Source organism: Psammomys obesus, unplaced genomic scaffold (assembly GCF_907164565.1).
Source record: "Psammomys obesus unplaced genomic scaffold, mPsaObe1.curated_primary_1811, whole genome shotgun sequence".
Taxonomy (NCBI): Eukaryota; Metazoa; Chordata; class Mammalia; order Rodentia; family Muridae; genus Psammomys; species Psammomys obesus.
Genome location: NW_026596073.1, coordinates 30,599,444 through 30,615,959, shown reverse-complemented (window position 1 = coordinate 30,615,959; position 16,516 = coordinate 30,599,444). Strand labels below are relative to the sequence as shown.

The following is a 16,516-nucleotide window of genomic DNA, read 5'->3' as shown; positions in this document are numbered from 1 at the left end:
CAGTCAATCTTCCCACTAGCTTTGTATTGTCTCTCATTTCTCTGATGAAATTAAAAAAAAAAAAAAAAAACAGAATGAAGGTGTTAAAACTTTAGAATATTTCATAAGATTGAAGTTACATTCTTATGTTTGGCAGTATATATTTCCTGGCTAAAAGTAATCTATTTTCCAAATGTGCTTTCTGTTTGATTTTATTACTTAAAACCATAAAAATGTACAAGACAAACTGCCAGACTAGGATCTTGGGAGCAATAGAAGACAAGACACTTTTCTGTCTAGACAACAAGAAGCAAAATCAAAACAAATAAAATGAAAATGAAACAGTTTGCCAAGAATCAACATGGAATTAACAGAGTTTCTACAGGTTGTAGCATCTAATCCAAGAAAAGCACATCTTACTTAGCAACGTGTCATAAAAACCTTCAATCCTTGGAGTTGGAGAGAAAGAGAATGAGAGAATAAGAAAGAGTAAGAGAAAGATATGTGTGTGTATGTATATATAGAGAGAGAGAAAGAAAGAGAGAGAGAGAGAGAGAGACCGAGAGAGAGAGAGAGAGAATAAAGAATGTTTATGGTATTTAAAAGCAGAAACTCAAAATTCCTCACAATTATCCTCAGGGTATATAAAGAATGAAACAAAATTACAACCAATTAAATTGTCTCACTTGAACTTTACAATAGAAAAGAACTACTAATGAGTTTATCTGATGAAATTCAACTAAGAGGTCACATCCAGAGGCAGGCTCATCTGAAAAGGTGCCAAAAGAAAACAGCAGTACTTGAATTAGTGAAACAGACTTCTGATGGTTTATACAAGTGGTGTGTTACCTCTAAATCAGGATTCGAGCAATGTTTACTTACAAAGTGACATTATTTTGATGGCCATCTCCCTCAAGTTAATGTGGACTGATTTGAGAGGTACTGCAACTTTACAGTCAGCTTAGAGGTACGAGGTTTATGAGCATAGGCCTGTACTTCAAATAGCTCTTACAGACCCAGGTGGGCCTTAGGCTTTAAGTCTGTCCCTGCAGTTTTACTCTAGACTATCCCAGCACCAGGGCAGTCTTCAGGGCTCAGGCTCCATTCAGGTCTATCATCCTATACTATCAAGCATTAAGTCCTGCTGAGCCAGGTTCTAGGCCAGAATTCACAAACCCATTTGCTGATCCAGCCACATGAGTTGAGCAGCAAATTGGCATGCAGAACCTGCGACCTCCTAATAGGCTAACTGGTAAAGACATTTCTTAAAGAAGCTATTCTGTAAAAATCAGATGAGGTATCTAATTCCTCACCTACACAGATAACACCAAAAGCCACAAAGATCACAATCAATTAAGAAAACAATACCACCAGAGGGACAAATTAAATCACTTGTACTATATCTGAAAGAATTGGCTATCTAGGACCACAGGATAGTTCAATAGGTAAAAGTATTTGTACACAAACACATGCACACTAAACAAAAATTTAACAATAATATACCTAGGAAACTACAAACTAAGGAGCAAAACCCTCAAAATAGTGACCTTAAAAAGATCAGTGAATTACAAGGGACAACAGATAAACAATTACACAAAATCAAGAAGGTAATATATAACTGAAGGAATTCAAGAGAGAAACATAAGAACTGAACAGAAATTCTAACTCTAAGACAGGGTAGGCTACCGGGAAGATATGAGGATCTCCTTAGCTGAGCCTCCTAGCAGCAGGGGACAGGAGACTTGAGGAAGCCACCTTCTAGCCAGGCAGGACCTATAGTAGTGGAAGGGAAACACCAATCCACCTATGAAACCTTCAAACCAAAATTTACTCTGCCTACAAGATATGCAGAGACAGAAACTGAAGGAATGACCTACGAATGCCTGGCCCAACCTGACACCCACCCAGGGGAGAGAGCCAATCCCTGACCATTAACAATACTCTGCTACATTTACAAACAGAAGCCTAATTTAACCAGTCTCTGAGATCATCTCCTTCCCACACCAGCAGCAGCTGACTGAATCAGATTCTGAGCCCCACAGCCAAGCAACAAGGAGAGCTTGGGGAGTACCGTGGAAAAGTAGGAGAGAAGGATAGAAAGACCGAGAGGAGACAAGAACGAACGCTGCAATTAAACTAACAAGAGTCAACTAAACTAGACCCATGGCAGCTTACAGAGAGGGAAGCACCAACCAAAGAGCACACATGATCTGGACCCAGGCTCCCTACACATATGTAACCAATGAGTGGTTTGATCTTCATGTGGGTCCCCTAGTAAGTTGAGTGGGTGCTGTCTATGACATGGACTCTGTTGCCTGCTTTTAATCACTTTACCCTAGCTGAGCAGCCTTGCCTGGCCTTAGTGGATGAGGAGCTCAGTTCTGATACAACTTGATATGCTGGGGTGGGTTGCAGTGAGCTCCCCTTTTCTGAGGACAAGTAGAGGGGTAATAGGGTGAAGGGGGTAGGAAGGAGGGACCGGGAGGAGAGGAGAGAGGGGGCAACGATTGGAATGTAAAGTAAATATATAAATTAAAAACAGAAAAAGAAAAAGAAATTCTAATGTTGAAGACTACAGTGACTAATATCCAAGGGCCAGAGAGGTTAGATATAAAGGAAGGGTCTACGGTAAATGCATGTATTGTCCTGGAAGAGATAAATATAAAAGATTTTTATGGGTGGACTGAGGAAAGTGGAAAGGGAACAAAAGGATCAGCTGGGGAGGGGTAAAGGAGATAGGTAGAGGGAGAGAATGTGGAGAGATAGCTAGATTGAGGGGTATTTGGGGGAATCATATAAAAACCTACTGTAGAGGAAACTTCCTAAAATATATGAAGATGATCCTAATAAGGTTTCCTAATAACGGGGGATGCAAAGCCTCAGCTTGGCCATCAACTTACCAAACAGGCTTCCAGTAAGGGGACTGGGTTACATTCAATTGAGATGTTGGCTAAGGGAGTCACACAAAAATCCCCAAAACACCAAGGCTGTTTTTAAGATAATGGGTTGCTCTCTGCAAACTGACAGCAGGGTACCATTGCTGAGGACAACACCCATACAACTTACTGAACATGGATAAATCCATCTGGTCCGTACATGGAGCCTTCACCCACATTTTCTAGTGTCTTTGGGTTGGAAAGGTTACCCAAAGGAAAAAGTAAACAACAACCTACCACAAACCTTTAACTTACAATCTGTCCTGCCTTCAAAATATACTAGGGAAATGGGGTCACAGAACATGAGGCGTGACCAACAAATGGCTGACTTAAGGGCCATACCACGAGATAGAATCCACACCCAACACTGCTTGGTGAGCAAGGGCCAGAGACCAGATATCTAGAGACCTAAAGCAAACAAAAAGAGCAATAATAAAATGTCTCCTAATGACATTCTGCGTAAGATCAGTGCCTTATTCAGTCATCATCAGAGAAGCTTCCTATGACAGCAGACAGGAACAGGGGGAGAGACCTACAGCCAGACATTAAACAGAGAAAATCTAAATGTGGTATCTATGAAATTCCTTCCCACAGATCTTAGTGAACTCTAGAAACAGGAAGCATAGTGTTAAGAGCGAGAGGGTATGGAGGACAACAGGGAACAAGGCCGTCTGAATCAACTGGGCATGGCTCATATGGTGTTATTCTTTTCTTTTCTGTCCTTCCCTTTTCTTCCCCTATGCCACTCCCCTAGTTCACTGATAGGGAGGTCCTCCTCCCCTACTATCTGACCCTAGCCTATCAGATCTCATCAGGGCTGGCTGCATCCTCTTCCTCTGTGGCCTGGAAAGGCTGACTCCCCACCCCCGGGGGTAGTGATCAGGGAGCCAGCAGGCTACTGAGTTCATGTCAGAGACAGCCCCTGCTCCCCTTACGAGGGCACCCACAAGACGAGGGCACCCACAAGGAGACTGAGCTGCCTATGGGCTACATCTGAGCAAGGGGTCTAGGTCCTCTCCATGCATTTTTCAATTTGAGTGAAAGAATGCTAACAATAAAATACATACTCCCTATTATGATAACAACACACTAAAATTCAGATGATGTAATCATGTTAACAATGGTATATACATCATTAAGTAACTCTACTATGAACCCAAAGGCTAAAAGTATTAGTAGTTACTACAGTAACTTGTAAAGACAAATGATATGTTAAGTGTGATGAGTATTAAAGGTACAAAGATATAGTTTGTGTGCAGCTGCCATCATGTGTTTAAAATAAACTTCTGAGCTATTAGAAATCAGGTAAGCCTATTCAAAATAGAAGCCTGAAGCCAACACAGAAAGTATGAGTAAAGAAGCAAGACACTGCTGAAAAATTATTCCTCACAGCACAAAGGAGAACAACAAAAGAACGAATGAATCATAAAACAAACAAACAAACAAACATGGTAGCAAGAAGCTTATTGGCAACAACTATTATTAATAATCATCCAGATCATGTTTTCCTTGAAATCAGGCACAGCTTGGTCATGAGACATTACAAAAACCCACATATAATTGGTACTTTCAATTTCCATGAAACTATAATAAACTCTGAAGAAACATTAAATATCTTTACTTACAATGATCAAATTTGTCTGATTTAATATTTTCCAAGAAACTTAACACAAAAAGTTAAAATATAACCCAACCTAGCAATTTAAATTTTTCTCTTGGTCATCTATTCAAGCAAAAAAAAATTTACATTCATCGAATACTAGTTCATACAGCTTCATTCACAGGAGTAAGAAACTAGAGGCAAAGGAGATATCATCAATAATATATCATAAAAGGCTGCTACAGTTTGGATCTTAAAAACCTCCTTCAAAGGGCAATGTCTTAAAGGCTTCTTTCCCAATTAAGTACCCTTGGGCAGTGGTGGAAACATTATACACTAAAGCCTAGTGAGAGGTTGTAAGTCTCAAGGAATGTGCTTTTAAGATGGACTGTGGTCCCTCACTTTCTCACTTTCAATTCCCAGCTTATACAGGTGAGAAGTTTTCTCTGCCATGTACTCCTACCATTCTGCCTCATCATGGGCTTGAAAACCCAACTTGAAACCTTCAAATTTGAAGCAAGGTATGAGGGAGCTGGCTATATAAATCAAGTAACTGTAATACAAACATGAAAACTGAGTTTGGAACCCCAGCACCCACAAAAAAAAAAAAAAAAAAAAAAAAAAAAAAAGCCAGATGCATCATATAGATCTATAATCCCAGTGCTGGGAAGACAGAGAAAGACAGACAGACAGACACAGACACACACACACCTCTCTGAGTCCTTAACAGGCAGAAGAAGGAGGAGTTCATGGCCAACCTTGCAACACAGTGAGTTCAACTAGCCTGGACCCTTTGAGGTCCTGTCTCAGAAAAACAAACAATAAAAAAAAAATTATACCACTGTCTCTGACATGAACTGATTGGCCTGCTCTGATTACCTCCCCCTGAGGAGAGAGCAACATTACCAGACCACAGAAGAAGACAATGCAGCCACTCCTGATGAGACCTAATTGACTAGGATCAGAAGGAAGGAAAAGAAGACCTCCCCTATCAGTGGACTTGGGGAGGGGCATGCATGCAGAGGGTGGAGGAAGGGAGGGATTGGGACAGGAGGAGGGAGAGAACCACAGGGGGATACAAAGTGAATAAAGTGTAATTAATAAAGAATTAAAAAAAATTATACCAAAGCATGAACAAAAGAAAGTATTTCTTTTATAAAGCACGTTTTTCTGGGTCTTTCGATTTGTTACATACAGCTGACCTAATACAACCACTCAAAATAAAAAAGAATAAATTGATGCGTGTAACTACTTGGATCAGTGGTTCTCAACCTTTCTAATGCTGCGACCTTTTAATGCAGTTCTCCATGTTACCGTACCCCCAACCATAAAATTATTTTGTTGCTACTTCATAACTGTAATTTTGCTATTGTTATGAAATGTAAAGAAAATATCTGATATGTGATATTAGCTGTGAATCATTGATTTAGATGAAATTTCCAGGAAATTATGTTTAAGTGAAAGTGCTAATTATAGAAGATTGTATCTTGTATGATTCCATTTATATTATCTTTTTAAAATAATAAAAGTTTAGAAATGGAATGCAGACAAATAGGATGAGGACAAATGGAATGAGGAATGAGTTGGGTGTGATTATGAAAACACAGTATGAACTCTTAAGGTGATAATTTGAATGCAGTGATAAAACCCTATAGGCCTAAACACACCAGTTACTCAAAGTCCAAATGAAAGAAAGTCCAAGTTAGCCCAGCAGATTTGCACAGTGTGCGTGCGTGCTCCATCTGGTTCTGCAGGATGCTGTCACAAAAGAAAACCAGGTAAAGGATATACAACAGAGGACCTCTCTGAGTTACCTGAGAACTTTAGTCATTACTACCTCAAAAGAACACTTTAGTTAAAATGTGTGTTTTAAACGTGTTAGCCTAGTAATTCAGCCATCTTTGAGTCTCAGTTTCCTTAAAAACGTTATTCAAATAGTAAAGCTGGCAGACAGTATAAATTACTTACATTTGGGACATCAATTGCTACCTCTCTCATAGCACTAGGTCTGATGTCATTCATTCCCTGTAAGAAATCATTCAGGGTAATCTTCACCATGCCAGCCACCTTGCTATCAGGGAGGTTAGGCTGTTTCCTCAGGACTCTTCGCAAGGCATACAGGCCTACAAAGAGGAAAATAAAACAAAACTGATCACGTATTCCATAAATATAAACTAGGTAAATATAGCACCCCAAACTCTGTGGGTAATACAGCATTTACAGTATTTTACACATAAGATATGTATAAATGAAAAGAGATATTAATGGTGAAGGGGTCAGAAACATAAGGAAGATTAAAAGCAAACTCAAGTGCTTGAAAATGGAAACATGACAAATTGAAATTACATATGAGAGGACAGATATTTTGCAAACATAAAACAATTTACAAATAACATTTACAAAGAAAATCAAAGTTTATCAACATAACTATTAGGATGTCATTAAACAAGTACAACAGTAACATGACTTTTGTCACTGCCCTTTTTCTTAATACACAAAAACCAAACTACATGTTTAAAGAGATTGACAGAAGATCTGAAAGGCAATATACAGCTGGTACTTGGAAAGGTAATTTTGGAACAGGAGATGATATTAGAGTTAAGCACACACGTAAGTTCAGTTAATAAGTGATACTCTTAAGAGGATATTGAGAGACTGGAGACAAAAGAATGAAGGCAGAAGGCTCACTCAGGAAAGTATATGGTTTAAAGAATTAGAAAGAATTGTTTTGTTTTTTGTTTTTCTTAAAAAAGAAAAGTAAAAAAACAGAGTAATAATAATAATATTATTATAATATTATCACAATAATAATGTTCTAGAAAAAAAGTTTTGAGACTTAAAAGATGGCTTTAAAGCCAAGCATGGTGGTGCACACCTTTAATTACAGTGCTCTGGAGGCTAAGGCAAGATGGATCTCTGTGAGTTCAAGGACAACCTGGTCTACAAAGCAAGTTCCAGGACAGCCAGGGCAGTTATACAGAGAAACCCTGTCTCAAAAAAACAGAAGAAAACAAAAAATAGCTCTAACCAGAATCATCAAATATGCTAAGTTATTTGATATTTGCTTATATTTCAAACACCAAAAAGACTGAATATCTAACTACCTCTTTCAAATTCCAGGTATAAAGTTTTAAGTGCATAAAGCTGTAGCAAAGTCTAGAGGCAGATTCTTATCTATGGGCAGTAACTCCATATAAGGTCATATGACTAAATGTGGGGTTAACAAAGGAAAAAAATTCTGGCAATAGTTAAGGTTTATGAACATGCAACAGTTAATTCAAAATTCAATGTATAATGAATCTATGCAGTTTCTATGTGCTATGTAGCACGATGACATTGTAGCCTTATTACTGAGCACAGAATGAAAGTACTTTATACTAAGCTTGATCCTCAGCACCCAGTAAAAAAGGTTTGTCATAGCAAGCCCCTGTAATCCCAGCACTGGACCAGAAAGATCTCACTGGCTTACTGGCTAGCAAGTCTAGGGAATCAGCAAGTTCCATGTTTGTTAAGAGATTGTCTCAAAAAATATGGTAGAAAGAGATAGAAAACAACTAATGTCTACGCCTGGTCTCCACATAGATGCATGCACATACCCAAACACGTACATACATATGCATACAAACAATAACAGTATACACTTAAAAAAAGATTTTCTATCTAAACACTGTATTTTTGTGTTTATCTTTCAAATTTGTTTTATTGTCTTCTAAAATGTTAAAAGATAATTCACATTTCATGCTTATTCCTTAAAGCTTGAGAGACTATTAAAAGAAAATGAAATGACAGGCCAATCATTCTCATAAATATAGGGCAGACAAACAGAACAGCCTGAATTTCAGCATATGTTAAAAAAAGCACTATCCATACAATTTCTTAAATAAAACACAATGACTGATAAGTTGAATGTATTATGTTAACTATATATAATACATGTACCTAATTACTAATTTCTGATCCTCCAAAGACATCATGAAAAACAAATAATTAAGCTGTAAAAAAGACCTGATTGCCCTGCAGGAAGATAAAATACACATTGAACAAAGCCTCACATGTAGCTATATATTGAGTCCCTACAAATAAACAACATTTAAAGCAAGACTAAAATAACTGAGAATCTGAAAAGACAGTGTGTGAAGGAAAATATCTACATAGTAAATTATAATTATTATTCACAACATCTGTGTAATGGACTACAGCAATGAAAATGAACTCCAACCCAGAGTAAAACACTGGAACTCTTGAATCACACTATGGGTCAGATGACAGCACCAAACAGGAAAATCTATAGTGTTAAAAGCAAACAGTGATTGTCTCTTGAGTTGATAATGTGATATGAACCAGAGAAAGTGGTCCAGTTACTATTCTTCTTCCATCCTATTCTAAGCACTAAGTTCACTCCAGAAAATTCATTAGTCTATGCTATGATTTATGCATTTTCATGCTTATATGGATTACTACAAAAAGTTTTTTTAATTGAGTACATAAAAGTGAAGTGAATGGGGGAGAAAACTGTATACAAAGCTACACAAAACTCATTTTAAACAACATTAAGGTGGTACTGTAAGACTTTATAAACTTAAATCAAAATTAAAAGTATTATTTTACCTAAACTCTAGTAAGTGGACCTTATTCCTTAACATTTTATTACTCAAGCATGAAAAAATGAATGTGTATATAATCACGCTTCCATAAGCCGGGAAGCAAGGTTCTTTGTAATGAGTCTCTTGTGTACCTGCTTATGAATAAAATGTATGTAAAATATCTTGGCAACATTCTTTCAAGAGAGGACCAAATTAAAATATTGTGCTAAATTAAAAACTACTATAATCAAAGTACTTAAAACCATCATGACTCAGGAAAAGAAATGTATTTTAAAAGCTTTGGGAATTGTCTACATAGAAACTTTAATCACTGTAGGGCATTTTTTCAAAGCTGTCTAATACATCAAATATACTAATAGACATAATATGGGTTTCATGACTGAGTCCTTATAAAAATATCTTTTTTTTATTTAAGATTTACTTATGTTATGTCTGAGTGCTCTATCTGCATGTATGCCTATGCCTGCATGCCAGAAGAGGGCGTCAGATCCCAGGATAGGTAGTTGTGAGACTCCATATGGTTGGTGGGAATTAACTCAGGACTTCTAGAAGAGCAGACAGTGCTCTTAACCACTGAGCCATTTCTCCAGCCCCCCAAACACACAAATATGGAATGTGGGATGAGTAAAAGAAAATTCCAAAACTTGAAGAGAAGGTGGAAAAAAGCTACTATGCTGACAACAGTTTCTCAAAAAACAATTTTCAATAAGGACATTAATCAATACTATTATTCTATATATATATTGGCTGAAAATTCAGCTACAATTTATATTAAAGCATTAAGTTCCAAGGAAAAGTGGATGGATAAAGCTACCTAATGCCAAGCCTAACAACCTCAATTCCCAGGGCCCACATGGCTGAAGGAGAGAATGGACTCCCTCACCTTATCTTCCAGTCTCCACAAAAGTGCTGTGAGACACATGTACATACAGACACACCCTAGGTAAATAGTTTCTTAAAGTAACTATTAAGTATTATAATATCATGAAACCACTGAGAACGTCTTAAACATAATTTATTCTACAATACACTATGTCTAGATATAGAGAAAAGCACAGACTAATAGTATATAAAACATACACATAACAGGTTAACAACTCTTATGACATCTTAAGAGTGCTACCCCTATTTAGCTGCTGAAAAACAAAACAAAACAAAAAAAACACCACAAATCAATAGGCAGAATGGATCACCCTACTTCTCTTAGCTGATAAAGTTTAACACTATAACACTACCATTTTAACTCATTGTTCCACAAGCTTTTTTCTAGCAAATCATGTACGGATGGATGGTGGTTTGAACAGGAATGGCCCCACACTCATGTGTTTGAATACATGGTCAATAGGGAATGGTACTATTAGAAGATGTGGTCTTCTTGGAAGAATTGTGTCACTGTAGAGGCAGATTTGAAGGTCTTCTATGCTCAAGCTGGGCCTAATGGGGCAGTCTCCTTCTGAGGATCAGGATATAAACAAAACTCTCAGCTCCTTCTCCAACACCATGTCTGCCTGCATACTGCCACTGATAATGAACTAAACCTCTGAAACTCAAAACCAGCCCCAATTAAATGTATTCTTTTATAAGAGTTGCTATGGTCATGGTGTCTTTTCACAAAAACAGAAACACAAACTAGGATACCATGTTATATTCCCTTGTCTTTAAAATAATGAATTTTTACAATTTTTTAATATTTTAATTCAAATATAGAAAAAATGGTAATTTTTTTTAATATTAGTTACAATTTATTAACTTTGTATCCCAGCTGTATCACGATCCCTCATTGCCTCCCAATCCCACCCTCCCTCCCTCATCTTCTCCCTGACCCTTTCCAAGACCACTGATAGGGGAGGACCTCCTCCCCTTTCACCTGACCCTAACTTATCAGGTATCTTCAGGCCTGGCTGCAAAATCCTCCTCTGTGGCCTAGCAGGGCTGCTCCTCCCTCAGAGGGCCAGGAGGGGGCGGGGGGAGGTAAATGAGCCAGCTATTGAATTCATCAGAAATAGTCCATTCTCCTTACTAGGGAATCCCCTTAGATACTGAGCTATCATGGGCTACATCTGGGCAGGGGTTCTAGGTTATATCTATACATGGTCCTTGGAGATACAGTCTCATAAAAGACCCCTGTGTCCAGATATATTTGGTCCTTGTGGAGCTCCTGTCCTTTCCAGGTCATACTAACTCCCCCTTCTCTCATGAGATTCCCTGAACTCTGCCAAAGGTTTGGTTGTGAGTCTCAGTATCTCCTTTGATACACTGCTAGGTATCAAAAGTCTTTCAGAGGCCCTCTGTTGTAGGCTCCTATCCTGTCACTTGTTTGCTCCTACATCCAATTTCCATCCCATTTGTCTTTCTAAGTGAGGGTTGATCATCTTACCCAGGGTCCTCTTTCTTGTTTATCTTCCTTAGGTGTACAGATTTCAATGTTTATCCTATCTTAAGGTCTAGTACCCACTTATAAGTGAGTATATACTGTGTGTGTCGTTTTCCTTCTGGAATACCTCACTCAGAATGATCTTTTCTAGATCCCACCATTTGCCTGCAAATTTCTTAATTTCCTTGTTTTTAATTGCTGAGTAGTATTCCATTGTGTGAATATCTATATCTATTGGTCAATTGAGGGATAACTGGGTTGTTTCCACATTCCAGCTACTATGAATAAAGCTGCTACAAACATGGATGAGCAAATGTCCTTGTTGTATAACTGAGCATCTTTTGGATATATGCCTAGGAGTGCTATAGCTGGATCTTGAGGAAGCGCTATTCCTAATTGTCTAAGAAAGCACCAGACTGATTTCCAAAGTGGTTGTACAAGTTTACATCAGAAAGAGAAACCTTCAGAATGGCTATACAGGTACAAAGTAGATGTTCCAAAAATTTCTTCTAAAATTTTTTTAAAAAACCCAAACAAACAAACAAAGCCAGTCTGGGAACCCAGGGGAAAGTGGCAAGTATGACCATCTCAAACCTCTGGACACAATAGGTAAAAAATTCTCTAAGTCACAAAAACCAGATTCAGTGTTGCTGTTACACTAAGTGCTGTAATGATAAAATCATTAGGTAAATAAGTTTCAATGTCTTCTGTTCTATCACAGTATCTTAAAAATGACTCTTAAAAAGAGTTTGGTATGAATCTACTAAAATCAAGTGTAATCAACATAAGTGCTGAGATAAACTCCTTTAAGAAATCAAGCTCTATTTACAGTTAGTCACTCTCCTGAAATGGCATAGGCAGCCTCAGAAGGCAAGTTTATAATAAATCACTATATTTGGAAAACACTGTTGCTAAGCATCTTCCAACATTCAGCACAGTTTACATAATTCACATCACCACAACATAACTAATATTTTATGTTTTTTAAAAGAGTGCACTCTTTAATTTCAAACACTGTAAAATCTGAGGCAATAAAAAGGCTAAGCAACTAGTCAGATAGAAAGGCAGCCTAAGCCAAAGATAATACAGAGACGTTAAGTGTCAGGATAAGATAGTCTACGCTGCAAGCAGCTTGTCCATTTGAGATAAAATATTTCAAAAGGCTGAATTTGCTTACAAAGGTGAGCTTCAAAACAAAAGTCTCTGGACAGTCATGCATAGTACATCACACTAGCTCAAAATCTAACATCTAAAGTAAGTTTGACTCTCAGCTATCAACATTAAGTATTACAATTGCTGTGATAAAAAAAATCCAGTAGTTAGGCCAATATTGTTGTAATGCTTCCAATTTCCATATTCAGATGTCAACAAACTAACAGATAGATATAGAGAAGATCAGAGGTTACAGCAAGTGTAGAAAAAGTACATTACAAAAACTGCAGCATCGGTCCAACAAATTGTGCAACAGCCTGGAAGTTCACTGGCTATATCTACCTACTACAGGGATACGTGAGGCATGGTGAGGTCACAACATGCTTGGTGAGTGGCTTGGGTGTTTCTCTGTCATCTTCTCCCTTTCCCTTATCCAGTAAAATTCATGGATGCAGCTGAATGGCATCTCCCCTAAGTCCCTCAATTCACAAAAAGATTAGAATAAAGCTCAAACTTGATTAAGATCACAAACCTGATTTTTTTATTTTTATAAAATTATAGTTTACTCACTTTGTATCCCAGCTGTATCCCCCTCTTCCATCCCCTCCCAATCCCACACTCCTTCCCTTTTCTCCACCCATGCCCCTCCCCAGTCCACTGATAGGGGAGGTCCTCCTCCCCTTCCATCTGAACCCTACTCTATCAGGTCTCATCAGGACTGGCTTCTTTGTCTTCCTCTGTGGACTGGTAAGGCTGCCTGCCTCCTCAGGTGGAGGTGACCAAAGAGCCATCCCATGAGTTCATGTCAGAGACAGTCCCTGTTTCTCTTATTGGGGAATCCGCTTGTGCACTGAGCTGCCATGGGCTACTTTTGTGCAGTGGTTAGAAGTTATCTCCATGCATGGTCCTTGTTTGGAGTATCAGTCTCAGAAAATACCCCTGTGCACAGATTTTTTTTGGTTCTGTTGTTCTCCTTGTGGAGCTCCTGTTCCCTCCAGGTCTTTCTATCTCCCCATTCTTTCATAAGATTCCCTGCAGTCTGCACAAACCTGATTTTAAATGCAAATCTAGCCAACAACCCGTCCTCAAAACGTATTCCCATTGCTGGATAAAAGCCTCAGCGGTAGAGTACTTGCTACTTTTCCAGAAGACAGAACTTGATTCCCAGTACATATATGGCAGTTCATAATTTTCTGTAATTCCCCTCCCAGGCGATCTGACACTTTACATGTCTCCACAGTCAACAGAAACAGGTGACATATAGACATACATGCAAGCAAAATGTCCATACATATAAAATAAATAAATTTTTTATTCATATATTACCCTGTCTCATGGCACCCTATTCTTAAAGTTAATTTTGTTATATAAAGATAAAAGAATGATACTAATAATATAATATAGATTAGCACTCAGGGCAAAATTTAAAACAACTAATTTAACACACTGCACACTACCACTAATTCTACCACTAATCTTTCTAAAAGCTATCTTATCACAGTTGAGTAAGTACTAGCCTAGAGTAAAATAGATTAGGTCCTGAAAACAAGAGACAGATAAATATTTGCCTCTTTTCTTTACTTTATACAGATTCTATAACTAAATTCTAAAGACATACTATCCTGAAAAACATATATTTTATGTGTTTTACTACTTGACTTTTAGAGGCAAAACCACATGCTTCTCTTACAGGGCTGATGAGAGGGTTGAAGAAATGGTTTCTTTCTCACCACCATTTGAAACTCTTTTCTGTTCAGGCTTCACAAAAGCCAATCTTTATTTATTTATTTATCTGTCTGTCTATCTATCTATCTATCTATCTATCTATCTATCTATCTATCTATCTAATTTTTGCAGCATTTTGCCTGCATGTGTGCCTGTATGCGTGTGGTTGCTGGGAATTGAACAGAACCTCTGGAAGAGCAGTCAGTGCTCTTAACTGCTGAGCTATCTTTCCAGCCCAAAAGCCACTTTTTCTATATAACATTTCCTTTCCTTGAGAAAAAATAATAATAATAACTATTATTTCCCCCATTTTTATAACTACTTCATTACTCAACTAGCAGTTCTTTACACGTCCTCCTTCATTAGACTCTTTCTAGAGAGCAAGATCATAAAGCCTCCCTGGGTACAGCTAAGTATAGTATAAACTCAGAAAATATCTATTAAAGGACTGAAGTGAAAACTGGATCCCTGGCTGGGCATCATGGTATTTAGCCACAGATCTATACAGTAATCCAGACTTTTAATTACCACTTAACAGATGAATGAAGGAAGCAACGTTATCCACTGATATAGCTATCTGTTTCTTGACCCACAGGAAATTCATTTCTGTATCAAGCCTATCGCTACCTATGAAGCTAAATGCAGCACAGGAAGAAGATAGAAAAGAACCTATCCTTGTACAGTAATATACTAAAGAATGTGTATTACTAGTTACCTGGCAAACTATACAGTATACTACCTCCCCTACCCAGTATCCCTCTAACCTGGAAATTATGGTGATTGTTAGAAAATGAAAAAAAAAAAAAAAATTCCATCAATAGTAAAATACTCTAGCATTCTTATATATCACATCTGAATTTATTTTCCTACTTTTCCTTCTCATACTTATATGGTAAAGATAAAAGAATAAAACAAGGGGCTAGAGAAGTGGCTAAGCATGTAAGAGCACCTGCTACAAAAGACCTCCATTCTCCTAGCACCTCCATCAAGTGGTTCACACTACCAGTAACCCCAGCTCAAGGACCCAGATGACACACACACACACAAAATATTTTTATGAATAGATGGAAAGAATAAAATAATCTTCAAAGCTAATAAATTATAAAAATATAAGTTAGTGACTTAAGCACAAAAGTTGCCTGCCATTTCAAAATTAGAGCTCTAAATAATGAAATATCTCATTTAAAAACAAATTTATTCTATTACCACAAGAGTTAAACCTTTTTTTAAAAATTTTTTTATGTGTATTTAGTGTGGAGGTGCGGGAAATAGTAAGAGCTGGAGAGGACAGGAACGCCACAAGGAGAGCAACAGAACAAGAAAATTTGAACACAGGGAACTTCCCAGAGACTTATACTCCAACCAAGGACTATTCATGGGAGATAACCTAGAACCCCTGCACAGATGTAGCCCATGGCAGTTCAGTGTCCAAGTGGGTTACATAGTAATGGGAAGAGGGACTGCCTCTGACATAATCTGATTGGCCTGCTGGTTGATCACTTCCCCCTGAGGGGGGAGCAGCCTTACCAGGCTACAGTAGAGGACAATGCAGCCACTTTTGATGAGAACTGATAGACTAAGATCAGAAAGAAGAGGAGAACCTCCCCTATCAGTGGACTTGGGGAGTGGCATGCATGCAGAAAGGGGAGGGAGGGTGGGATCGGGAGGGGAGGAGGGAGGGGCTTATGGGGGGGATACAAAATGAATAAAGTATAATTAATAAAAAATTAAAAAAAATTTTATGTGTATTTAGTGTGGAGGTATGAGATCCCTTGAAATTGGCATTACAGACAGTTGTGAGCTGCCATGTGGGTGCTAGGAATTGAACCCGGGTCCTTTGGAAGAGTAGACAGCACTCTTAATCACTGAGCCATCTCTCCAGCCCCAAACCTTTTTGAAAGCAAAATATGAAAATATAAGATGGATGACAAACTGGAATCAACATAATGCCACAGTAGAGGCAAAGAGAGTCCAATATATGAAAGGACATGAAAACATGTCATGCAGAGACCTGGGGCTACATGCATGATTACAGACATGCATGATCTTTAAAAGTTTAAGAGAACAAAATCATTCAAGAAAATGGAGTTCTTGCAATAAATTATTTGCTGAATCAACATTTCAACAGCTTTATAAAAGCTACCAT

The 16,516-nt window shown here is 37.9% G+C and overlaps 1 protein-coding gene across 4 annotated transcripts in view; it reads right to left on the bottom strand.

Annotated features, from left to right (window-relative positions):
- Positions 1-16,516, bottom strand: part of Afg2a (AFG2 AAA ATPase homolog A) — a 170,005-nt gene that overhangs the window by 130,874 nt on the left and 22,615 nt on the right. For all 4 annotated transcript variants that reach the window (XM_055625897.1, XM_055625898.1, XM_055625899.1 and 1 more), the window contains exon 10: positions 6,484-6,638. In XM_055625897.1, the coding sequence (XP_055481872.1) occupies positions 6,484-6,638 (155 nt within the window). The remainder of the gene's footprint in view (positions 1-6,483; positions 6,639-16,516) is intronic.